The 26,441-nt window shown below is 36.7% G+C and overlaps 3 protein-coding genes and 1 non-coding gene across 6 annotated transcripts in view; 2 read left to right on the forward strand and 2 right to left on the reverse strand.

The window, feature by feature from the left end:
- Positions 1 to 10,872, forward strand: part of LOC126373742 (serine/threonine-protein kinase 4) — a 49,603-nt gene extending 38,731 nt beyond the window's left edge. For all 3 annotated transcript variants that reach the window (XM_050019999.1, XM_050019983.1, XM_050019989.1), the window contains exon 11: positions 316 to 10,872. In XM_050019999.1, the coding sequence (XP_049875956.1) occupies positions 316 to 488 (173 nt within the window). In that variant the 3' untranslated portion in view covers positions 489 to 10,872. The remainder of the gene's footprint in view (positions 1 to 315) is intronic.
- LOC126373964 (phospholipid scramblase 3-like) overlaps positions 1 to 24,396 on the reverse strand; it is a 188,156-nt gene extending 163,760 nt beyond the window's left edge. The window contains exon 1 of the mRNA XM_050020440.1: positions 24,377 to 24,396. The gene's annotated coding sequence lies outside the window, so the exon portion shown is untranslated. The remainder of the gene's footprint in view (positions 1 to 24,376) is intronic.
- LOC126374136 (uncharacterized) lies at positions 11,659 to 16,224 on the reverse strand. Its single transcript, XM_050020594.1, has 4 exons — positions 15,898 to 16,224; positions 15,619 to 15,709; positions 14,941 to 15,180; positions 11,659 to 14,138 (listed from the first exon to the last, which is right to left on the reverse strand). The coding sequence occupies exons 1-4, from the start codon at positions 15,970 to 15,972 to the stop codon at positions 14,095 to 14,097; spliced, it is 450 nt and encodes a 149-aa protein (XP_049876551.1). The 5' UTR covers positions 15,973 to 16,224; the 3' UTR covers positions 11,659 to 14,094.
- Trnaq-cug (transfer RNA glutamine (anticodon CUG)) lies at positions 20,719 to 20,790 on the forward strand. Its single transcript has one exon. It is a non-coding gene; the product is annotated as a tRNA-Gln (tRNA).
- Positions 24,397 to 26,441: the final 2,045 nt, after the last annotated feature.

Raw genomic sequence — 26,441 nt, forward strand, 5'->3', positions numbered from 1 at the left:
TGGGAAATAGGCTTAAGTTTATGTATGTACGTGGGATGGTTTTGCCTTCGGGTTGGAAGGTCAGACAGGCAGACGTTTCCGCAAAAAACCGGACCTATCAAATCTTTCGGTTTGGTAAGTGGACTATATGAAAAACGGGTTAATGCTAGAGATGACGTTTTATGATTATGCTGGGGCGTGTCATGGGGATGTTGTCGGATAGGTGACTAGCCAGGATGTGAAGTTAGTGGTTAGGAGCGATGACAACCTCTCTGGTTGGCATAGTTAGATGTTAACGTACAAACCACACGAGCTGATGGCCTCCCCCCTCCGCAGCTGCGGTTCCTGTCGGAGCCAGAGCTAGAGGCGCGCATGGCGCGGCTGGACGCGGAAATGGAGGCCGAGATCGAGCAGCTGCGCACGCGCTACGAGACCAAGCGCCAGCCCATCCTCGACGCCATACACCTCAAGCGGACGCGGCAGCAGAACTTCTAGCCAACACACTCTGATCACACACAAACATACTCAGTTGAAGAAAGGTCAATGTGCGGGCGAGTGGTTCTTATACCAGCTTGTTCATTGAGGTTTTAAAGGGTTTGTGCTGATGTAGTCCAAAAGACCTTTGTTGGTCTGACTAGTCATGGTGATAGGAATAAAATTACAGGCCTCACCTATTTCTTTTATCATGACAGCATATCAATTCCTTTGAAATTGGATTTGTCAACTTGAATAGGTTTACCTATATGTGTTGGCGTTTTTGGAGAGATGAATTTTCAGTTTTATTGGAAGCTCCAATTTTTTATGTTATACAACTGTTGGGATGATAGAGTAGAATGGAGGAGTTGCGTTAGAGAACGAAACAATAGACGGTTTGAACAAACTTAGGTCAATCCTATGAAGTTTATTAGACGTCACCTGATATACTTACAACTGTATGTCGTCGTATTATAGTGAAAACTTCATAAGCGCCTTTTGTTTCTTTATAAAACCTCTCGATGCAAGTACGTACGGGTGTTAGACCGTAACGAATACTAAGGGGGATGATTCAGACCATAATTGTAAGTTGATATCAAGTGGAATTTCCTGTCGGATCTTTCGTGATTGGTGTTATTTTTTAAATTCTTTTCGACGGAAAATTCCACTTGATATCGATTCGGAATCATGCTCTGAATCATCCCTCAAAGTTTTCGTTACGATGTCACTTACACTCTGTATACTTTTCACCCAGATAAAAATTTGCATCTCAATTTTAAATCGAGGTTTTGCTCAAGAAAATCACGTCAGAATGTAATTTTTCAAAAAGGCCCTTACGACATTTTCACTACAAGGCGACGATTTAACACGTTCACTGTGTATGAACCACATATGAGGCACTAAATTTGAAACTCATATGTGAGGCACTAGGGAAAATGGGAAATCGAAACGGGAGGCTTTTTAGATTGTTTTTTTTCTTGTCATTGTGTGTCTACATAAATAACATTGCACGTGAGGGGTCGATATCGAATTGTCAGTTACACAGCGATCGTGTTAAGCTTATACCACATCGATGAGTATGGTGATACCCTAGTCTAGATTTAAATTTATTGTAATTCGAATTGTGATAATGTTTTATTTATTCTTATGTGCTTTTCTAAGTCAAGTCTGTCGTTTGTCTGTCTATTAAGACTCTTCAATATGCTATCCTCCATTTTCCTCTAGCTATTCCAGGCTCTATTTGTGGGGCTCATTAGCTTATTCAAACAAATAACAAATCGTCTTTATTTATTAACTCGGTCTCGTCATTTTCGAGTAAAGTTACCAACTACATAATAATAAAAAGTGTGCTTCAATTGCTTTATATGACATCTGCATCAGTATTCGATAATTATTCTTTTAAATTACATAGCCAAAAACACCGTCTAAGGGCCCGGACTCCACCAAAGCGGAGGTTACCAATGCGATGTTTCTATGGCTAAATTCTTAATACTCAACATAATTGCCATTCAACAAAAAAAAACAAATTCTATTGGTTATTCAAACGTACGTCCTCTCTGCTTCGCTTTTCTGGACACCGGCCCTTGTACTATGACTGAATGCACATTTTATTCTGTGCTTTACAATAATTTACGGTGCCAATAAAGCGACTGACGTCAGATGTTCCTAACATTTGGCATTTGTCATATTTCGTGATATTCATTCACCAAAAAGAAACTAAAAGTAATTACTATAGGACAAAATAATAATTACTATATCGAAAAATCGGACCATATTTACTTAAACGATGGTAGTTGATATTATCAGTCGGTGAAGGCGGTAAATGGTAATCTTCTTCTTCTATCGTGTGGGTTGTGAGGTGGAGTACCAACCTCATCAACCCTGGTGTCAGGGTTTTTATTGAGCCGCCAAAGGCCCCTGACATGGCTCATGTAACGACTACTTACTTACATCAGTAGGTAGTAACCGGGACCAACGGGTTAACGTGCCTTCCGAAGCATGGATCATCTTACTTTCGGACAATCAGGGGATCAGACTGTAATGTCCTAACCAAACTAGGGACCACAAAGTAATTTTTACGATATGTCCCCACCGGGAATCGAACCCAGGACCTCGTGCCCATCCGGAGATCGTGAGCCCAACGCTCAACCACTGGACCACCGGAGGTCGTCGGATGGTAATATCGACTCTATATTATATAAACTACAAATTTAGCTAAAGCTACTGAATTTCCGTCCTATAGTAATTACTATATTTTTTCGACTGAAAATGGCCTAAAATTTACTTGAAGCGTGACGAAATTGTAATGAATTGATGCCATTTTGGTGCCATGGGAAAATGAACTCTTGTCACAAAAATTGTTATGAAAAACAACTTTAAAATTGAGATTACGATTTCCCTTTGAAACGGACATATTTTCTGTTGGATTCATTTCTATTTGTATTGTAAACTACTAAATTCCCGATTTAAAATATGTCAGTTTCAAAGTGTATAATGTAGAAATGTTTGGGAGTGGCCCATAGGTGTAGATATACGTTGTTACTGTAGTATTTGGCGGTTTGTTTCAGTATGAGATGCGTACTAACGTAGTGTTCACGAGAGTGTAATTATAAACATTTGTCGTCACTCCATCGCACTATGTACTTCTATCTTTTTCTGTTACTCAAAACCGTCATTTGCTAGAGCGAGAGACGCTATTGCCTTGACCATATTGCCGCGTGCGGTCGCTCTCTCTCGCTCTAACAAATGACGGTTCGGAATAACAGAGAAGGATAGAAGCATAGGAAAGTCCGATGAGGTGAGGTGAAGTGGTTCAACCCAATTTGTACGTAAGAGCTGAAACATATCCATAATCAAGTCTTTTTATGGACTTTCTACTTTGTTGGGTGGATGGTTATAGTAAAGTATACACGTTTACCTAAATGGTATAGGCCCGTCCCCCTGCCGCTATTCATTATAATTACTAAAACGGTGTGCTCACGTGCCCTCACTGTGCGCGGGAGTTTACTGTAAAGATAGGCTACATAAGCCGTCTTCGGGCGCATCAGCGTGGTGCCGACTAGGAGTCGAAGTGGTCGCCATGGCCAAAATCGGTCGGAGATCATGTCAGTAGGCAGTGCTCCGTGATCCCATGTACTTGCGCGCGTTAGATTATTTGCTTACTACCGTTTATACGAGCGTTCGAGCAGCGTCGGGCCGTCTGCGGCCCTGACAGGCTGCGCCGTGGGTTGCGATAACAACTGTACGCTTCGGTGTTACATTTTAGTACGCAGCGTTGGTACGGTCACGAGCATTAATATGTATACACTTTGGTACCATGTCACATTAACTTTTTTGACAAATTGAACTGTAAGTCTCACTAAATGTCAAATATGTTAGTGCGACAAAGTTCTAAAGTGGGTACATTATATTGCTCATGACTGTACGTGGATCTAAAACCTAGTTCTTGGACGTCTTTGGTGAAACCTGGTTTCAAAATCTGTTCCAAATATGTCACTTCTACCGTAATAAACGCGTACGTAAGGGCGAACAGCATCTTTATTCATAGTTACGTACATTACAAAGGTCAAAGACTTTATACGTCCAAACGGGATAATTACCGGGATACCACTTCAGCACGTGACATAGTGTCTAAGCTAAAAAATCTACCATCCACCTAGCAAAACAGAACAATTTTCTTCTTCTTCAAATCTATCTACATAATGCTAAAAACAAAGGAAAACTCGTCGTGCGCGTATTTAACTCATGACAATATGTAATGTAGATAACGTTGTAATTATAGCTGAAGTTATCGCTCATGTTTGTTTATTATATTATTAGGCTTGACTAATTTTACTGAGGCTTTTGACGCGAGATTGGGGAGAGGAGGTGAAGTATTCCGACACTAAATGGCCAAGTGCAAGAAATTCTTAAGTGAACTTAAGGACTTCGGGAACTATCAACACGATAATAAATATTAGATTACAACGCTCGCCACCAGTGCTCTTTTTTGTAGTATGAGCAGGGACTGTAGTATATTACTACTGTTTCACCCTGGAGTAACTAGATGTCGCTAACCGTATAAGCTTACATATGCATACCAGCGCCATCTAGTGGCGGTATTTCGTATCATTATGAACACTTCGACAGTTAGTACAAATCGCCAACGGTACTCTATTTGCGCGCGTTTTAGCGATTTAAGTATCATGTTACTTACTGCATATTATTATAACTGAATTTCAAATGTTACTATTGAAATGTCTCACAGGTCCTATAAATAGATCTAGACTTTATGTGCGTTTGTGATTTACGATAACAGTCGAGTAGGTTATGTAATATTATGTATGACAGCATCGTACGCCAAGTCTGGGACTATAATAAGGTCGTTTACAGGTTACCTGATAGCTAGGGCTCTAAAAGGCGACATTGAAGCAATTCATCTTTTGCGCTTATGAAAATAAATGCGGAATCTCAACAACTGTGAAATAGCTATGATGCTTTTTAACATGAATTACTTCAATGTGCTTCACAAAGGAAGGTTGACAACGCGCACTTACTTTTAAATGCGCAAATGTCAAAGTTCAATATTGCTTTTTAAAGCAATTGCTTCAATATGGCCTTTTTAACTCCCATGATGTATTATTCACCTCTTTTCCCCTAGATATAAGAGCCTTTTTACCCCCACAAAGGGTCGGATATAGTTGTTTACAGTAATAGATAATTCAATAAGTTAAGTTCCTTTTATCGTTTAGATCTCAGTTATATCTCGCAATGTATTATAGCTACGATCCTAGATGTTTACGCAATTGTACAGTTTGAGTCTGTAGGGGTTGTGACAGTCAAATTACTCAATGGTTACAAATTTTCCGTGATATAATATTCAGTTTCACATATTGAACGTTGATATATGAGTACCGTAGAAAGCGCGTCAGACAAAAATACGACGAAACTGTATTCATTCGTCAAAAATTACGCAGGTGAGTCGTTCTTCTTTTTTATCGACAATGATCTGTCCTTCGTTCTGCTTCTGATAAGTTACCTTTTAGAATTTTGTTTCATGTTTCCATTGTCCAAAAATATAGTTATCTTATTATACTCAAAATACAAGCAAAATACTAATCGGTCCCTCAATTAGTCCTTAAAGTAGCTTGATTGTTTTTCACAAAATTCTGTGACAGAGTGGTAAATTGAAATGCTGTCTCCGATGAAAAGGACCACTCTATCACAATATTTTTTGGAATGCGTCTAAAAAGAAAAGTATGTTACCAAGATAAAGAGAACCACTAAATAGTCCTCTACAGACACATCTTTATATGATGTTTTAAAATATTTAATGCCGTTGTAATTTTAAAGATGTTAAATCCGATAAATTGAGAAAATGTCTTTTTATTGTCGATAAAAAAGAAGAACGACCCAGGTATGGTCGTCGTCTTAGCATCTATAGCGCGTGGTGATTCCTAATAGCCCAGTCATATTAGGTAAAAAAAGGGGTCAACCTCGGAATGAGAGATAATAAGCTATAAATTGGTATGGACCTTTGTTTTGTCGTTTTAAATGTTGTCTCAAAAGTCACAAATGATACCGTGTCCGCGTCTTAAGATATTGAAGGTCAAAGGTCATAAAAATTGGTTTTTTGTGAATATCTCGCTTCCTATTGCTTAAATGATATTTTTACCCATAATAAAACTTGTAGAGTATAAAATTCTCTACAATTTTCGTTTCATGTATTTTTTTGATACGATCAACCGTTTTTGAGGTAGAGCGCGAAGAGTGCGCAGCGCACAGTTATAAATGGTCCAATGCAAGGTCAAGCGTGAGTTACGCTTATCAGTACGTGATATAAAGTCTATTATTTATTAAATTATTATAATTATTAAACAATGGCCATTATTTATGTGCTAATTATTAATTGTTGATATTTTATTAAAATCAGTAACTTAATTATTTATATTTAACTATTCAACTATAATGGTGCTAATTCCTGTAAATACCATCTAATTTTATTTTAAGTTATATCTGTCCTTTTCTTATCCGCCGAAAAGGAAAGGGACGGGTAATCGACAAGCATAAAATTTATGGAACACACGTCAATTTTAAGCACAAATCTAAACCAACCGTCTAAAAATTTTACGTCAGTCAATAACCCGACACATTAATTTACTCATTCTTCCTAAAATTAAGAGCTGTGAATCATCCGTCCCTTTCCTTTTCGACGGATACGAAAATGACGGATATAACCTAAAATAAAATTAGGCGGTGTCTGCAGGAATCGGGGCCAATATATTATTAATTCTGGAATATATATTTTCAGTTAAAAAGGCAATAAGGGGATATATTTTATGTATATCTTTATTTATCATTAAATATGCCATACTATACATTTGTTGAAATGTCAGTTTAAATATCATAACAATTTTTATTGGTTTTAATTATAATAAAATTGTGAATAGAAGCTAGTTATCTTCATCTTCTTCGTCGTCTTCTTCTTGTTGTCGCTCGAAAACGTTCAATTCATTGTCATCATCCTCATTATCGGTCATATTCATCTCCAAACCCTCCAGAATTTCAGGATCGTATGCGTTTTCTTCATCGGGATTACTTGGATATTGTGCAGCGTTCAGGCAAGCTTGTCCATTGCACTGGCCACAAGCTAAAGAACATAGTAGCTCTGATTTTCGACATCCACAACGGGAACCACAACCATTTTTGCAATTGCAAAATATTGTATTTAGTAGTTCGGTTGGTGCTGGAGGTAATAACGTTCTTATGAGCTCCAGGATTCCATTTTCAAGCATCCAGCCCCATTCTTGAGGTTCTAAGTCATTCCCTAACCACGTTTGAATCTGGTAGTAGACGCGATTTATATGTTGATGAGCTGCTACACTTAATGGTGGAAGTGTTGACAATTGTATAGGTTTATTTAGTTTCGTTAACTTAATGAATTGCGTGTAGCGAAAATGATCAATGTTGTCCTCAGATTTTGGAGCATTATATAATGCCAACAAGATGCGTACTCCATTTTCAAATAATGTTTGTACGGGGCAGTTTTCTTGTTGAAATACTTCCACCAGTTTATCCAAATTGGGAATTTTCTCCAATGCTCTGGTAACAGTTTTTTTTCCTTTTTTAAACAGCGCAGAAGTCGTGTCACAGCCACTAAATGCGTGTAAAAATAGAATGTGTTTTTTAGTACGCGGATATTGGTCAAAACTTTTGGAAGAGTATATTTGTATCTTAACATTGCCTTTCCCAACATTTTTAAAGAAAATTTCCTGTTGATGTGATTGAGTACGCCCAATTAAAATTACGAGCAAATCAATATCTTCTCCTATGATGACGGCAGTCTTTTGATGTTCTGATAATGCAATAGCTGTCTCGATGATGAGAAGGTCAATAGAGAAGGTCATAGGGTAGGGACAAGTATATCCAGGTATATAAGCATTGAAAAATTTACACGTTTTGAAGAAAACGTATGTAATGACGTTTTAACTGAAAATATATATTCCAGAATTAATAATATATTATAGTTGAATAGTTAAATATAAATAATTAAGTTACTGATTTTAATAAAATATCAACAATTAATAATTAGCACATAAATAATGGCCATTGTTTAATAATTATAATAATTTAATAAATATTAGACTTTATATCACGTACTGATAAGCGTAACTCACGCTTGACCTTGCATTGGACCATTTATAACTGTGCGCTGCGCACTCTTCGCGCTCTACCTCAAAAACGGTTGATCGTATCAAAAAAATACATGAAACAAAAATTGTAGAGAATTTTATACTCTACAAGTTTTATTATAGGTAAAAATATCATTTAAGCAATAGGAAGCGAGATATTCACAAAAAACCAATTTTTATGACCTTTGACCTTCAATATCTTAAGACGCGGACACGGTATCATTTGTGACTTTTGAGATAACATTTAAAACGACAAAACAAAGGTCCATACCAATTTATAGCTTATTATCTCTCATTCCGAGGTGAAACCCCTAAAATGACTGGGCTATAACGCGGTCGGATTATACAAATCCACATGTTGCCAGTTCGTCACCTAATCGCGTACTAAGGCATGTTAGAACATGCGAAGCTATTTCTGCTCTAACTTTTCGTCCCACTTTTAGAGCGCTCATATTCAATCTACGGTACTTGTATGTCAATGATATTGAAGCAATACTTTTCTCTTTATGTGTAAGAAGAGTTTATACGTTATACCTTATCAGATTTATAAACTAGATTGTCATCTGTGATCAGATTTTTGGGCTGCTTGTGATGTATTATGAAGTATTCAAATATATTTTCAACTGGTGATATTTATGAAGCGAAGCAACCCAAGGTAATGATTCACAATACGATACCCAGTCCCATAGTTGCAGAGTATTTTGCTAGTGTATAAGTAAATTAATAACTAAATAGTAGACAAAGTTGATTCTAGACTTCACTTCTTGTACATTGAATTGTTCTACAAACATTTAGAAGTGCCATTAACTATAAAATTATTGTATTTTCGTACTTCGAGCAATAGCGTTAAATTAGATTTATCTTCGGTCTATGGATTGGAAGAAACATATTTTCGTGCCATGAGATTGACCCATCTGATGTATTTTTTATATTGTACGAGGAAATTAAAACGAAATTGTCGTGTTATAGCCATTATTTATTGTAACAAATACTTTTTTAACTTATCAACAACGCGGCGGGCGGTGTGTGAAGCTCGAGGTATGTTTTACCTAAATTATTCAACTAATAATTCATTTGCTTCGGCCAGGGGTACTAGTTATTTAACTTGTTCACACACCGCCCTCGCTTATCATAATATTCGGCCTATTTCGGAATGATTTGTTTGTAAATGTACAGGGTAAATTATATAATACGTATGTTTATTGGAAAATTGCTTAGCGGATGGCTTAGGCGCGTGTTAGGTTCGTTTTGTTCTATGTTCTAGTGTATAATATTGTTTCACTCAATAGTCAATGGTGTGGCGGAATCGAGACATATCTAATAGTTGTGTTGTTGAGATTTCTACCATTAGGAGCCTCATCGGAATAGTCGGGTAGTGTAATATTGTGTTAGTAATTGTACTATGGATGGACCAAAGCCAAAGTGGGCGCGTGATTATGTATGGAAACGTGAACAAAACCCATATAACAATTATTATACAGACCAATGATTTATGAAGCAAGTTTTGAATGAATTTAATCAGGAATTCTTATATATTCATCCTTTTGGGGTTTTAATAAATATTACCGTGATGTTTATAAAGCTGGGGTGAGCGAGTGGTGTCTAGTCTAAAATATCGGCGCCTTACATTAAAAACTTCGTAAGCGCCTTTTATACACATCCTGATGTGTATGCTTCAACGAAACCTCCTAATTTAATGGAATTTGATTACTCGATATCGATACAGCAGAAGGCGACATACAACAAGGCCGTATATGGTGATGTATCGGTATCGGCAATGTAGGGAGTGGAATTATCTGCCTTCTGTATTTCCGAATGCATATAACCCGGGTGCTTTCAAGGCCAGAGTGAACAGGCACTTTCTGGGCGAGCTCCATCTTAGGCCTCGTCAATGCCTTCGGGCAAGTCCGGGGCCAAGAGCAAAGGTAAAAAAAACCATCGCGACCGTTGTGACGCAGGAGACTGTATGAATCCACGCGTGTCTATAAAACTCAAATATTACGAAGAATCCGCGCCAAAACGCTACCGCCGTCACTTGTGCATACATAAGGCGTATAGAACATTCCGAGGAGGCTCTATCGAACAAATATTGTTGCATTTGGTTTAGTGTTCACGTCGCCGGTTGTTTGGTGACATTATGTACCTTAAGTCTTCGGTGCACGTTCCACTATCGCATATGTAGTGGATTTTGTATTAATTATTGTGATGTTTTTGATAGTCTTATACTGACGCTAACTTTGTTCGAGATATGATGATAAGATAGGTAGAATAGCAACATTGTCATATGAAGTTACAGATACACAGGCGAAGAAAGAAACAGTATATAAAAGTTAAAGTGTGAGCCACGTCAGGGACCATTGGCGGCTGAATAATAACCTATCAGGGTTATGAGGTTGGTGATCGCCTCGCAACCTTGACACTATCGAATCACAGGAGATTTATACTATAGTGTCACGTGAGAGAAACATCTCCCATGACACGACTCGGGAAGCGCCTAGGGAAACAAAGGAAAGTTAAAAGTAATGAAGATCCATACTATTTATCACGAACTAGTCATCGACGTCTATCTTCAGCGCAGTTTAAAGTTAGCGTCAGTTCAAAGAAGATATTGTCTCGTGCACCGAAGACGAGGCTTGTATAGTTTGTTATAGGGAGGAAGTGCACTTGGTAATAAGTAGCTGTTGAGGTTGATAGCGACGCATTATATTTTTGGACAGACGACTCACTGAATAAAAATATAAAAAAAACATTACAACGCATTTCATTTCATTCTCCACCCCATACATATAACATAAAAGCGCCACGCCTGTATCCCCGAAAGGGTAGGCAGAGCCTCGCCAGCTATGTTCAAGTCCCATGCAATAGGGGGCCAGCCTATCCACCCCATACATTTTAAAATAATTTAAAAAATAAATCAAATCTCGTTGACTAGCAATTTTGATGAGCAATACCTCTATAAACAACAAGTTAAACTTAATTAGTAAACGAGGCTGCATTCAGTCTTAAATAACCAATGTTAGCTTAAAAAATAGCATAAAAAAATCACAGGCTAAATAGTAACATTATAAACTAAAATACATGATAATAACGTGTAGAATATAATGATAAAATGAGTATTAAACTTAGAAAATACAAAAAAGGTGGGATGTATTGAAACATCCTAATATAGATGCCAATTTTTAAAAACAAATAAGCAGTTGTGCCAACTTAACACAGAATGTTTGTATAAAAACAATAAAATAGTAGGTATATAGTAGGTATATACAGGCGTTCTACGCCTTACGTAGAATATAAACAGTAACTTAGTAAGAATGGGATATATAACTATATATACTTCTACACTTAATTTTACCTTTTACATAAGACAAGAGTCCATAGATAGTAAAACATACACGCGCGCTAATGGCGCCACGAACACTTAATAAATTCACCTAAAATGTAAAACTGAACTAGCAACCTTTGTAATAATAAGGGATACATAGCGAGGAAGCTATATTCTAATTTACACAGTCCGCTCGTAAGATGCTTCTAGAAGGAACTGTAGGCCTACTCTGTACCTCGGTGGGCAATTGAGATCCGTCAATAATCTGAATTAAGTCAAGAAAGTTCTTACATTGTTTTAAATTTACGCGTTTATAGCAGGGAGGGAATATTGGGAGTCTCATATCCCTGCTTTAAACGCGGTAAGAATCCGTTATTATGTGTTTTAATTATTTTAATAAAGTTCTTTAATAAATAAACATGTCGAAACTCAAGTTTAGAATAGAAAACAATGTAAATTTGATTTTCTTCAAAGTATACAGGGTGTTAGTGTCATCGTAACGAAAATTTTGAGGGATGATTCGGATCATGATTCTGAGTTGATATCAAGTGGAATTTTCCATCGCAAAAGTATGGAATTGAAAATGATTTAAAAAAATACAATAAATCATGAATTTTGCGACGGTAAATTCGACTTGATATTAACTCAGAATCATGGTTTGAATCATCCCCCTTAATATCGTTACGATGTCACTAGTACCCTATATTAATATCCTAAGACCACGCCTATTTGCCGTTGGGGTAGGTAGAGAGATTCCATAGAATTCCACTCACTACGATCCAATCCTGACACAACACAGTTATAAAATAGGCTTACGACATACATGCTTACTTGTGAAAATTAGAGTATACGCAAATACAGTGTTTTATTATCTATAGGACCAATCTTTTTCAACCCCATTCTTTTATAAGAGTATTACATAGTTCTACTTTCAATTTACCATCTAACAATCGTAGGATAACATTTTTCAAGTACCTATCAAAATGTGATCTTACTTTCTATAATAGTTTCTGAACACCCATTTTAAAAATAAGTTTTAACTTTAACGTTAGAGGTCTTAGTCATAAACCCACAGATCACAGCTACATGGAATATTAAGTATAATACCCTCATTTTTATAAACAAAATACTTTTTCCGTATAAAATGTAGATAAAATGATGATCAAAGGTTCCATGATTGTTATGTCAAATAAAATCACTTACATTTTAGTATTCATTAGGCTGGTGATTTCTTTTGGACCTCAAGAAGTGTGAATAATTAATTATTGTCCTATCTTGTATTTTGTTGAGATTTTTTAATAATATCTTAGGTATTTTTGTAGTCAAGATTCTAGACAGACATATTTACCCTTTCTAAGGTCAGTTTCTGGTTTTGGGTAGATCTTCGAACATTGGTGGTCTATATCATTACCGTTGACATATCATTCTATCACCGTCTAAAAAACCTTTTGTTGGATATGGAGCTATATTCTGTTGACATTGTATTTTATTGTAATTACTTGAATGTAATTTTATTTTATACATAAATATTTTATTACTCATATTAGCCATGACATTGTATTGATTTAATATCTTGTGACAATTTATTTTAATTTATTATCTTCTATGTTGACATTCTTTTGTTATAATTTTCGGCGATCATATTTATGTTGTTACAGTTTTGTATTGTAAGTATCTAAAATGTGATGTACAACTAAATGTGAAATAAATGAATCTAATCTAATCGTTAACGCAAAAATATCCTAGACTGTTTGGTCTTTTTGCCAATATCCAGAACTTCTTTGGCCGATGGGTGCAAAGCACACGATAAAACCTGGTTCCAGATTCTAGCCGACAAGCGCGAGAGGCGACACAGAAATGAGAGGGCCGATTTACCACCTGTACCATCTAATAACCCTCAACTACAATGCCAGTCGTGCGGCCGCTACTGTCGCTCTTGCATCGGACTTTACAGCTATTTTAAAAGCTGCCACAGAAACGCTGTTTGAATCATCTGATAAAGATGTAAAGGCCTGAGATGACGCAAGTTGGCAACATACATAAGCTCTAACTGGATATCTGCAAAAAGACAAAAGATTCCAGGATATTTTTGAGTTCACGGTAATGATATTGACTCCTGGTGTTCGAAGAACCACTATTTTATCTACACAACTTGTACCACGGGTATTAAACCTTCACATCTGTGCCATGTCTGTCATATGGTTGATGACCTTTACCACGTTTTGTTGGAATGTGCCCGGAATATAGACGTGAGAAGAAAGGTTTTTCGCTCTCAAGGTGTGATTTCTCTTGGCAATGGAGAAGTCAATTGCTGGTTGGCAGAGCCACTATCAAATATGGCTTTTAGTTTATACTATCTGGTTGACCAATCCCTTGTCTAAGGGATAGGTACACGAAAGCACCTATGAGGCTGGCATAATCACACGGGTGTTCAAAGCCTCGTTAAAAATAAGAATAAAAAAAAAACTTGTACCACAATCATGGAACCCATATATAAAAGTAAACAGCATCCATTGTATGGACTCTAATTCTACATTAACTATCTAATACTGGTTTAAGGAATCTACTGGAAATTAAACTATGCTCCTGTCGGAGGCATCCTATGGATGGATATAGCTATACTACTGATATAGGGTGTACGGCCGAGTGCTAGTGCCGCAGTATCATTTGACAGTAGAGGAAGCTGTCGAGTACTGGAAAAAACAAACGGTATATTAGTGTTTAGAAAATAGAGTAACAGAACTGGGCCAAGAAAATACGTTATTTTTTGTGATTGTGTCATGCAATCAGTCTCATCAATGAGCCCACTGGGTTTATATGGCATGGAGGACGTTTCTTTTTTAGACGACGTATGGTTTCTGGAATAGTTAGTTGCCCCGCAAGCTGATTTCGTACTGGGTTTCACGATTTCTTATTTATACATATAGGTACATTTAGAATTTCAATGTTTATTTAAGTGTCTTTTATCTTTATTTAAGAATATATAGTATAATGTCTACCGCCCTGTGCAAAGGTTATTCTTGAGCTTCTTTTCCTCGGCTATACAGGTTGTGAGACAGTGTGTGAGCTCTGTAGTTTTACACGGATGATACGGTCATTATGTGAAAAATTACAATTCAGAGTGTACCAATAAATAGTTTTATTCACAGATTTATTGTGATGATGAGAATATACATCTATGTTCTATGTAATGTAATGAGCCAGAGACAGCTGGCAAATTCGTTATACTTCACACTCGCAAAATGACGCATCATTCGTAAGTCTTTCAAGGTTGGAGTATGGCTGAACGTGACTGCCAAATATAATATTAATATTTTTGGTAACTTGCCCACAGACAGACGAGCATGTATGTACCATTTTTGTATAAGCTCTCACTTCCTTTCCCTTAGGATAAAAATATCTAAATATGACACCAAAAATGTATGTATGGATGTATGTCTTATTATGTTACTTAAAATTATAATTTACTATCAGAAAGTTATAATAAATACTCACAGTACTGCGCCGCACTGATCAACAGCTCATACAACTGCACCGGCCCCTTCCCTTTTAGTACGATCTCAGATATAAACACGTACACAACCCGGGTGGTCTCAAACAGCGAGTCCAGCAGCAACCATGTGGTTATATTTCGACCGGTGTTGTGTATACTGGAGCGGTTCATCACGACACAGCTGTTCAGGAAACCAATGGCTGCAGTCAGCACCATTAGGCCTGTTATGAAGTAGTGGATGGCTGGAAGAGAATGTAAGTTTCTGTCATTGTATTAAGTTATGTTATTTTTTTAAGTTTTTTTTGTTCTGATTATTATTTTTATTATTTTATGGATTTGAATAAAATTTATAATAGTAAGTTTTGTAAAATATTGATTGCAAACAGTACAATGAAACTGCCCTAGGTATAGTAGGACACTGTAGAAAAGTTAAGAGGCACATAATTAATTTAATGGTATACATATAGGTATCTGTAGGTAGAATTGAATATAGGGCTGTGTAGTTTTTATGAGAAAAAAGTTGTTAACTTTGTCTGGTGTGTTACCTTCCAAGACTGCCTTACTTAACACAATCCAATACTTTTGAAATACCTAGTAAATATGCATTTTTTTTTTTATTGGTGATGGTAATAAGAAGAATCAAAGGAGAAAATAGTAAATAAGCAATAATGACTTCTTACCTAAGTCTGTTCCAAGCAGAGGGTCCAAATAAAACAATTCAGGGTTCAACAAACGCAGCAGAGCCATCGTAAACGCGGTCGCTGACGATATCTGCAACACAATATTATGTTTACATTTTTGTATAAGTTCTACCTCATGGAAGATTCCAATAGGGCGATATTCTTAACAGTTTATTTGCAAAATTTCTTATTGCGATAGTTATACTGCATTCCATCAGTTTAACTAGACGTTTTAGTGTTCTTTAGAGACAGAAAATAATCTGAATAGTTTCAACTTACAGAGAAAACCGCAGCCACCACTCTCACGTAAACTTTGAGATCTAACATTGGCATGGTTTTAGATTGCGTGGACATCGAGAATTACAATAGGAATCACTCAAAAAACCGCGTAGAACGCAGTTTTCATTCGTATAACGCACAGTTTTTGTTTAAATTCGGCAAAATCAATACAAAACCATATGATCCGTGTTTACGCTAATGTGCCTAATGTGTTTCATTCATTTTACCAAATTCAAAAAGATCCAACAACAAACAAACTTGCAGTCATGTTAAAGCTTAAAGCGTAATTACACAAACACTTTTTCGTAAAATGTAAATATTCGGAAAGTGTGCATTAGCGTTGGTGTAAACATATGCATGGAATTTTATTCCACAACCGGGCCTGTCAATCTAATTGCTGTTACTGCCATCTTTTGGCAAATATGTTTATGTTTAGTGCCATTCTTACGGCATAGATGGCAGTAGTTTACCGATATATTTGTTCATTCCCCACATTAACGTAATCCCTAACGGGGTGTGCAGAGCCACAATAAGCAAACAGATAACAACATAATATATTGCCACTTTTGATATAGAATCTGTAGGATATTTTGAACCCATACAATATCATTAGCATGGTATCATGTTGTTGAAAGGACGTAGGTACTTGTACGCGTTTTGTCGCTCCATAATATTATCATTATTATTAATGTTTTTATCATTGGAAACTTTCATTCCTTCTCAAATTATCAATTCCGTCACAAAATAATATGAAATAAATTAAGTACACAGTTATTTAATGTGTAAAATCGCCCTGCATCCCACAATGAATAAATTAAGAAAATCGTCATAAGAATTCGTTCCGGTTGTCAACAATCACCACGAAGGAAGGGACAAATAAAATGGACACTTTAACAGTGGCATTGCAATTAAAAAATGCATTTCACGCTCGTCAATCATAAAACCGATTCGAATTCACATTAAAACTTCTTTAAATTAAAAAAATAATTAATCAATCCGTGAACAATAGGTTCATTTTTTAATGAATAAAATCATAACATTGGGATTTAAGAAGAAAGTGCGATGACCGTCCTTACTCATAAGAATTATATTAAAAAGAGATTGATATTACACGTATTAGCAGTATTAGTTATATATCTACTATACTTATATGGAGCACACAATATCACATCACTAATTTAAGAGCCACGCTCTTGTCGGTGTAGCATTCTCCATGCTAGTTTTTAGGGAAAAATAGGGCAGTGGTTTCCCTCTTGCCTTCCGCCCAGCAGCACATAATAATTATAAGACACATACTTAAATATAAGTAGTTTACCTAATAGGCACAGAATTCCCACAATCAATCGGATAAGTATTTAAAACAAAGTATTTGTGATGTCGTTTCTATTTCGTAAATTAAATATCTCAATCACATGAAAGCACATTCAAAACCCGTCTAAAGTAATTAAAATTGCCGGGAAATCAAATATACAAGGGCTGCATCCACTTATAGTCAAAATTGAAATGGCCAGGGCACGCGTCATCATTAGTCCCCATTCAAACTCGGGTATGAATTAACTCGATTCCACGACTCGAATTAACTCGATTCTATAAGTCGGATTAATTCGATTATCAAAATTTATTTTTACGACATGTTGGCGGTTGTAAATTTGCTTCGATTGTACAATGATACATTTATTATAATTTTATAATAATCTGATTTACTATTTGGTTACGACTGGGCTACTTTATGATACAGTTTTATGATTATGTTGCTGAGGTAGAATCAATAGAGAGCTTACATCGTTTATAAATTATTACGCTCGTAACTCCTATCGGTGTGGGCAGTTCTACAACTAGGAAAGACCTTCAGAATTGCTTTGAAGACCTCATGCAGTGTTTCATAAAAAATGTCCGGCCAAATACTTAGTTAATGGCATTTGCGGAAAATCAAGACAGAATAATAACAATAAGAGAATAAGACACGTAAAAAAAAAGATTCATAAAACATTCTTAACCGATTATCTTTTTTCGTTTTAAACGGATTGCTTTAAACGGTTTTATAAACCGGCTTTACATCTATACTCTGGGCGGCATCGCATACAGACAGGGTACTGCGGTGACGGAAGGCAAGAGGAAAACTACTGCCCTATTTTACCCTTAAAAAAAAAGAAAAAAATAGTAATGTGATGAATACTTTCTATCTTTCATGTGCAATTAAGTACCTACTTGTTATTTTTTCATTACAACCATCATAGTGATCACCTGTTGAAAACTCGCCTACAACAATAAATTGGTTTTTTTTTTCAATACTTGCACTATCACTTTTATTTGCATAAGCTGACCAGCACTTTACCTAATCAAATTATCAGCTGACTCAATCTATTATTGTTTATTCTGAGTAGTCCTGACGAACCGAGTGGTCAGTACATTGGTCAGTTGCATTCGACAAACAGTCCACCCTTATTAACTACATCTTTATTGCATTCATGTTATAATCCCTGTGCAATTGACTTAAGGGTGTGTGTGGGATATTTGACCGTATGGTAACTAATTGTTATGCAATAAACCAGTATGGTCGTTCTAGCCATCAATGAGAGCATGCAATCCATTTTGTTACAATAATAGTGGGTGCTGACAAACTTGAATAAAAGAAAATCTTCCATCGTGTGAGTTGTGAAGTAGGTTACCAACCTCATCAACTCTGCTGTCAGGGTTACTATTTAGCCGCCAAAGGCCTCTGACATGGCTCATGTAACGACTACATACTTACATCAGTAAGTAGTAATTCTTTTAAGTAATCAGCCTGATGTCCTAACCGAACTAGGAACCATAGAGACCATCATCATCATCAGCCCATTAACGTCCCCACTGCTGGGGCACGGGCCTTCCCTATGGATGGATAGGGAGATCGGGCCTTAAACCACCACGCGGGCCCAGTGCGGATTGGTGGTTATTAACGACTGCTAATGCAGCCGGGACCAACGGCTTAACGTGCCTTCCGAAGCACGGAGGAGCTCGAGATGAAATCTTTTTTTTTTGTGGTCACCCATCCTATGACCGGCCTTTGCTAAAGTTGCAGACCGAGCGCGTTTACCGCTGCGCCACAGAGCTCCTCACAGAGACCATAGATGAAAGGAAATTGTACCTAAGGCTTTTTTGTTTTCTGTAACCTCAGAAATAACCCCCCTGACCCCCTGGATCCGCCTATGTGTACACACTATGCAAAGAACATTATCCCCTTGTTTATATCAGTTGTTGACACAACATAAAGGGCAGTGTCCACTAGCGGTCGTCAACGATCTGTCGCTATTATTGTATGAATATCGTTAATATCAATGGGCACTTAATATCGCAACGTGAGATGATCGTAACTCATCGTTGTGGCAAATGGGGCGAGTAGGAAGGAGCAAATGTTTTCTAATATTTTTACATTGACGATCCACTATTTTTTTTTTGAGAACAAAAATAGAAATAGGCACATAGTTTATATCTTAAAACATTAGAAATAGGCGCACAGTTTATGTCTTAAACCATTATGTAATCTTTTACTAATCATGTTTCAAACGATGTATAAACATGTTTTGTCTGTACCTTAACTACAGTATCAGTTACTTGATTATAAATAAACAAAAAAACATGTTTTTAAGAACCCCCTTACGGCCGAAGACTGATACTTATGATACAGGTTCTAGCCTAGTATAAGAAGCATGTTATTGTTATACGCACCAACATGGCCTCTATTATTTGCTAAGAGTTTGTATGTATATTTTGAGTCAATATTTTTTTTTATTTATAGTCTTGTTGAAGAAATTTATCCAATACTAGCGACCCGCTCCGGCATCCCTCGGGTGTATTGCTGAGGAAAAAATGAAATTATTTACGACATCACATTAAAAACCTTTAAAAAATAACAGTATTTCTTCACTATTTAATGGATATTATTATTATAAACCTTCCTTTTGAATCACTCTATCTTTTAAAACAAACCGCATCAAAATCCGTTGCGTAGTTTTAAAGATAAAGTGACGTTACTTCGTGCGAGAGAGAGTTTTTTTTTTGTCGTGACTTATTGTAGATTTGCCGCATATGGCTTTAACTACTTGGCCGGACAAAAGGGTAGAGAGAGCGAAGTCTCATTTACTTTATGAAAAACATCTACGAAACTTGTAATTTTCAAAAATCTTACAAAAACCCGCTAAAAGATCAAAACTACATTACCTATATAAGTACTCATATGAGTACCTACCTACCATTCTAAGTTACACCAAAGTGGATACGAAGATAGAACTCATCAATCATATCGGTTTATTTTAATCGAATTAAAGTCCAATTCAATAATAATCGGAATCAGCACATGTTCACCTCTTCCGCGAACGTCTGCGATGATCGATTGTGGTAATCGGTTATTTGTTACCACTCGATTTACGATGAGTTAACAATTTTATTTTTTCATGTTGATAAAATTTTCTAATATCTCTCTCTTTTCTACAAAAATCAATTGCTGTGCGTAAGTCTCGCAAGTTTCCCAAAACTCGTAAATCGCTGGACCGATTTTGATGAAATTTATTGTATTGTGAATGCGGGGTCGGAAGTGGGTATTTAGTTTAAATTCACAATTGGTTCCAGTAGGTGGCGCTGTGATCGGGCAAAGCAAGACGTCAATACGTCGACAGCAAAAAGTTACTGGGTCAGCTATTATATTATTAGAAATAGTGAGTGACAACAAAGATACCGCAATAAATTTTAGTTTAAAAAAAAATAGTAACGTAAAAATATAATTCATAGCTTGACCATATGCTACAAAGCCAACAGATCACTATTTTCATAGTTCCTCTCAACGGTTCCATGGTGTAATGGTTAGCACTCTGGACTCTGAATCCAGCGATCCGAGTTCAAATCTCGGTGGAACCTGTTCTTTTTATTTTTGGTTTTAACTTTTTGTGGCATAGTTTTTACTGCAAATATTTTTTTCTACTCCTCTACTTTAATCTGGCATTTAAATAACCAAAAAGTCTAATATAAGTACATACATAATTAAACTCTCTGAAAAAGTGTACGCTCTATGGCCTATAAAAGCATTGTTTACAAAGTGTAACTGTACTATAATGTCGCCAAAAAAGCATTGTTGTTGTTTTTTTTTTTTGACCTGGAAACTGGCACCTTTAATTTGTTTGGTGCCATAGATATACTATAAAAAAAAAGTATACATTTGCCGCCATTTTCCCGCGCGTTGGAAAATAAATTGGAAAATTTTTGTTTCATTTAAAATTACGTCGTCGTAGAAAAAGTATTGTATGCAACGTTGTATAACTAGGTCAAAAAATGCTCGTGGCGTCTCTTATTGCGATGTTCGCCAAGGCTCACATCGCAACTCACGCCACTCGCATTTTTTGACCCTTCTTATACAACTGTTGCATAAAATACTATTAAAAGCTTTTTTCTACTCCTCTACTTTAATCTGGCATTTAAATAACCAAAAAGTCTAATATAAGTACATACATAATTAAACTCTTTGAAAAAGTGTACGCTCTATGGCCTATAAAAGCATTGTTTACAAAGTGTAACTGTACTATAATGTCGCCAAAAAAGCATTGTTGTTGTTTTTTTTTTTTTGACCTGGAAACTGGCACCTTTACTTTGTTTGGTGCCATAGATATACTATAAAAAAAGTATACATTTGCCGCCATTTTCCCGCGCGTTGGAAAATAAATTGGAAATTTTTTGTGTTTCGTTTAAAATTACGTCGTCGTAGAAAAAGTATTGTATGCAACGTTGTATAACTAGGTCAAAAAATGCTCGTGGCGTCTCTTATTGCGATGTTCGCCAAGGCTCACATCGCAACTCACGCCACTCGCATTTTTTGACCCTTCTTATACAACTGTTGCATAAAATACTATTTTAATCTAGGCATAATAAGCTGTGCATGTATTGAACTATGAATCATCTCGGAACGCCACGCGGTTAACACGTGTCGCGCGCGTGTTCCCTTATTTATTTTTAAAGTTTAAAGTAATGAGTAAAAGTACGTAATTGCTTTGAAGTTTTTGTCAGGCGCTCATCTAGTTCCGTTTACAATTTTGTTTCAAATATCAATGAAGGCGTAAAGTAATTTTGTAAAATGTTAATTTGAAAAGCTTTTTAACAATTTAAGCGCTAGTTGCATTATATATAATTTAAATCCATTTTGGTTTGTAAAAGTAGTAAGTAGATAAGTTATGTTTTTATTTTTTACATAATATTTTCCATTGTTTTAGATATTTAAATTTTGTTATTATTTTGTTTTACCTTTTGCTAATTTTTTTGACTGAAACTCGAAGCGAAGAATGGTAGGGTAACTACAATAGACAGAGTCACACACACACACACACACACACTACAGTTTCATTCATACACTTATTTTAAATTTTAAAATTAAGACTAAGTATTTGATTCGATAATCAATTCTTTACAACTAGGTAGGTACTCTATCGAAAAAATAACATTTTGGTTTCTGCTTTTTCAGTAACTTTACATTGTAACATACTTACCAAATCCAAATAATTTTCACATGAAATACAGTTGTTTTCAAATAGTACGCGCTATTTTTTTTATCTGTACTTAAGTGCAAAGAAACATCCAAGTGGGTTCCTATGTAATAAAATTACGCATTTCTTTCGTTAAATTCGAACGTATATCTTCAGTGTCAGGATATGTTTTAGTTCGGCTTTCCTAAGGGTGTGATAGTTGGAGGGTGGGTAGTGATTATGTGATGTCACGTGCCGGTCGCGTGGGAGCGGTGTGCGCTTGCGTTCTCACGTCGCAAGCGCATATTTAGGTATACATATAGGGAAAATTTACAAGTATTGTGTTTCTAGGGCATATTTAATGTTGAAATTTGGAAGGGGTATGGCGAAACAAGTGTTTGGACTTAGGAGTAATGTCGGTGAAAGTAATAATATTTTTTTTTTTACTGAAGCGTATAACCCATAATTTGATGGTTTTTAATTAAATTGGGGCAGTAGACTGGTAAGTAACAAAATAGGGTAAGGATAAAGTCGTGTTTTTATCAATTCATTACGATTTACAATGTCTTACATTCGTGCTGATTTCAGCAGGCACTGTCAAGTTGTATTTTAACATTCAAGTTATTCTTGCCATTTTATAATCCGTCGAAAAGGAAAGGGACGTATGATTGATTGACACAAGTGAATGAAAAAAAAACCGCACGAATCAAATAGGCATATCGCTAGTGATTTTGAAGAGAAAGGGGTGCCTAAAATTCATGTTCCATTAATTTTTGCCTGTCGATTATTCATCGCTCTCGGTTTCCGCGTAATAGGTATAACACGTTAGTATTATAATAATATGATCTGTGGTATAACATAAACTAAAATTATGAGGCTTAGGTTGACCCCCCACTGGATCAGCCTATGTAGGTACAAAGTCAAAGGCCAAGATCTAGTCCGCTGTCTACTATCTAATCCATTTGTCCGCGTTTATCAGGGTGTGTGCGGTGTCGGGTTGCGAGGTCGGTGTGATTTCTGTACACAACAGGGTGTAACAACCAATCGATGATGATGGATGTACAAGTAATATTTAGAAGATTTGAGGAAGGTAGTATCTTCGGAGGTTTATGGTGGTTTACTTTATTATTTTGGTTTTGTTTTAAGTAGCGGAGGACAGGAGTCCTAGTACGGCTTTGAAATAAACTACTTTGGGCGCCATCCCACTTGCGTCAGACAGAGTACTGTGGAGCGGAAGGCAAGAGGGAAACCACTGCCCTATTTTTCCTTAAAAAGTAGCATGGAGAATGCTACACCGACAAGAGCGTGGCTCCTAATGATGATGTTGAGTTTAATATTATTCTTTAGCTCTTAATAAGCCATTTGACTAAAATATGCTTTAAACTTATGTGGTTTTTGTAACCCGACTTTAATAGAAGAATAGGTATAACACTTGTACAGCAAGAGGGATATAGTTTTTGGTTTATACGACCGCACCTCGCTAGCTATGTTAAAGTCTCACGTAGTAGAGCCTATTGTCACTTACAGGGCACAAATCCAGGAAATCACTTGATATCAATAAGGGACTTTCTAGTGTGATGCTCAGTCGCGGGGCCACCAACTCCAGTTCTATTGAAGACGATATAGATTAATGTACGTAGGTACCATGTACATAGTGTACGTGAAAAGGTTTTATGTGTACGTGCTATAATTAGAAAGAAATGGGCACACAACCTGGAGGTCCGGGTTCGACCACGGCTATGTCCACCAAAAATAATTATAGATGGCGTTGTACAGCTTTAACGAGATAATTACCCATTTTCTCATTACTCGGGTACATTATTATTTCAAAGTACAATGTAATGTATTGAGTCATCATCATCAGCCGTACGACGCCCACTGCTGGGCATAGGCCTCCCCCGAGGATCTCCACGACGATCGGTCCTGCGCTGCCCGCATCCAGCGGCTTCCCGCGACCTTCACCAGATCGTCGGTCCACCTTGCAGCGGGCCTACCCACTGAGCGTCGTCCGACACGCGGCCGCCACTCCAGAACCCTTCCGCCCCAGCGGCCATCGGTTCTCCTCGCCATGTGTCCTGCCCACTGCCACTTCAGCTTTGCAATTCTCCGAGCTATGTCGGTGACTTTAGTTCTCCTGCGGATCTCCTCATTTCTGATTCGATCAAGCAGGGAAATACCAATGTATTGAGTATTTATACGTATAGTATAGAGTATTTATTATATTAACTTTAGTTTTACTTTTAGGTATTTATGTTTATTTTTTTTTGTTTCACCATCCCGCATCCAAGTTGTAAATGTTTGTTTCCTTCTGTTGGTTGCCTGGAAGAAATTTCTCTAGAGCAGTAAGGCCGCCCAAATTGTACTGTAAGTATTCATGTGTTATGTCTGATTGTTGAAATTTTAGTTCTGTGCAATAAAGTATATTTGATTCGATTTGTAATGTCAGAAGCACATATAAATAATAATTGTTGCTTGATATTTGAATCACATTATGTTTGGAATTATGTTTAGAGGAGCTCGGTGGCGCAGCGGTTAATGCGTTCGGTCTGCGATTGTTGAAGTTAAGCAACTTCGGCAAAGGCCGGTCATAGGATGGGTGACCACAAAAAAAAAAAAATAGTTTTCATCTCGAGCTCCTCCGTGCTTCGGAAGGCACGTTAAGCCGTTGGTCCCGGCTGCATTAGCAGTCGTTAATAACCATCAATTCGCACTGGGCCCGCGTGATGGTTTAAGGCCCGAACTCCCTATCCATCCATAGGGAAGGCCCGTGCCCCAGCAGTGGGGACGTTAATGGGCTGATGATGATGATGTTTGGAATTAGGTATGTTGCTACCTATATTGCTTGTCTTTATTATGATCAGAATAATAATGGGTGGAAGATGTAATTACCCACAAACAAAGATTAAAGATACATATGTTTGTTATTCATCAAATTAGAAGGTTAAACGAAAAAAATTCTGTACAGAGCCATCTGTATTGTTTGAGAGGAAAGTAGCCTGGAAAGTTCCTCATTGTCTATGATCCAAACATGAATTCAAACAAGACAGGTGTAGAAATATCTAGGTACATACATATATACATAACTCACGCCTATTTCCCACCGGGGTAAGCAGAGACTATAGAATTCCATCTGCTTCGATCCCGACACACTTCTCTTGCTTCCTCCACATTCATCAAATATCTAGGTATAAGTATAAAAATAAAAAGCAATAAGCATTTCTCAGGAAGAAGATTTCTATCATCAAACGTAGGAAATATTCCGTTCTAGCGATATTTCCACACAAGATAGTAAGAAGGTACCTAGTTCAACGTCTCTTGAGAGAGGTACTGTGAATATTCATGTATTTATATAATAACTACTGGCATGGAAACAGATAGGAATAAGTATTCCTCGAGGAATTCCGTTTTTGGACTATAACGATAACGATATAGGTAGTGCTATTATTCGCAAAAACCACCGGTTGTCACGCGCATTCCGGGCTTGATGGCGGCGGGTTTAAACCCCGTCCGAGTCATGCATTTTCCGTTTAATTTCGATTCCTCTTTATTTACATCTGGAGAAAGTACAGAAAAAAAAATTGTCCAAATAGATACATCGAGTTTGAAGAAAAAAACAAAATGCGAGAATTAATATCTCCAGCAAAGAAAAGAAGACCAATTATTTTTTTATTAAATAGGGTCTAGTAATGTATCGAATTACTAGCCAATCTACCCGCCTGGGCAGCCATCTTCGCCCCAGGGGATGAAACGAGGTTTATTGTAATATGAATAATAATAATTGCAAAATAATATGCTTTACACTCACTGTATAAATGTATTCGTCATTATTATAATATGATGATCACCAATGTGATGCCCCAACGCCTCGATAACGTCAGTTTGAATAGCTTCGTTATGCGCTGGAAATAAAAATAATAGAACTGTAGAATCAGCCTTCTATGGACTAGGGGTTAGAGCGCGGCACACAACCTGGAGGTCCGGTTTCGACCCCGATGGGGATATTGTCAAAATCACTTTGTGAGGCTGTTCTTAGTCTGTCAAAAAAAGTAAGATTCAAAA

This window comes from Pectinophora gossypiella, chromosome 2 (genome assembly GCF_024362695.1).
Source record: "Pectinophora gossypiella chromosome 2, ilPecGoss1.1, whole genome shotgun sequence".
Classification (NCBI taxonomy): domain Eukaryota; kingdom Metazoa; phylum Arthropoda; class Insecta; order Lepidoptera; family Gelechiidae; genus Pectinophora; species Pectinophora gossypiella.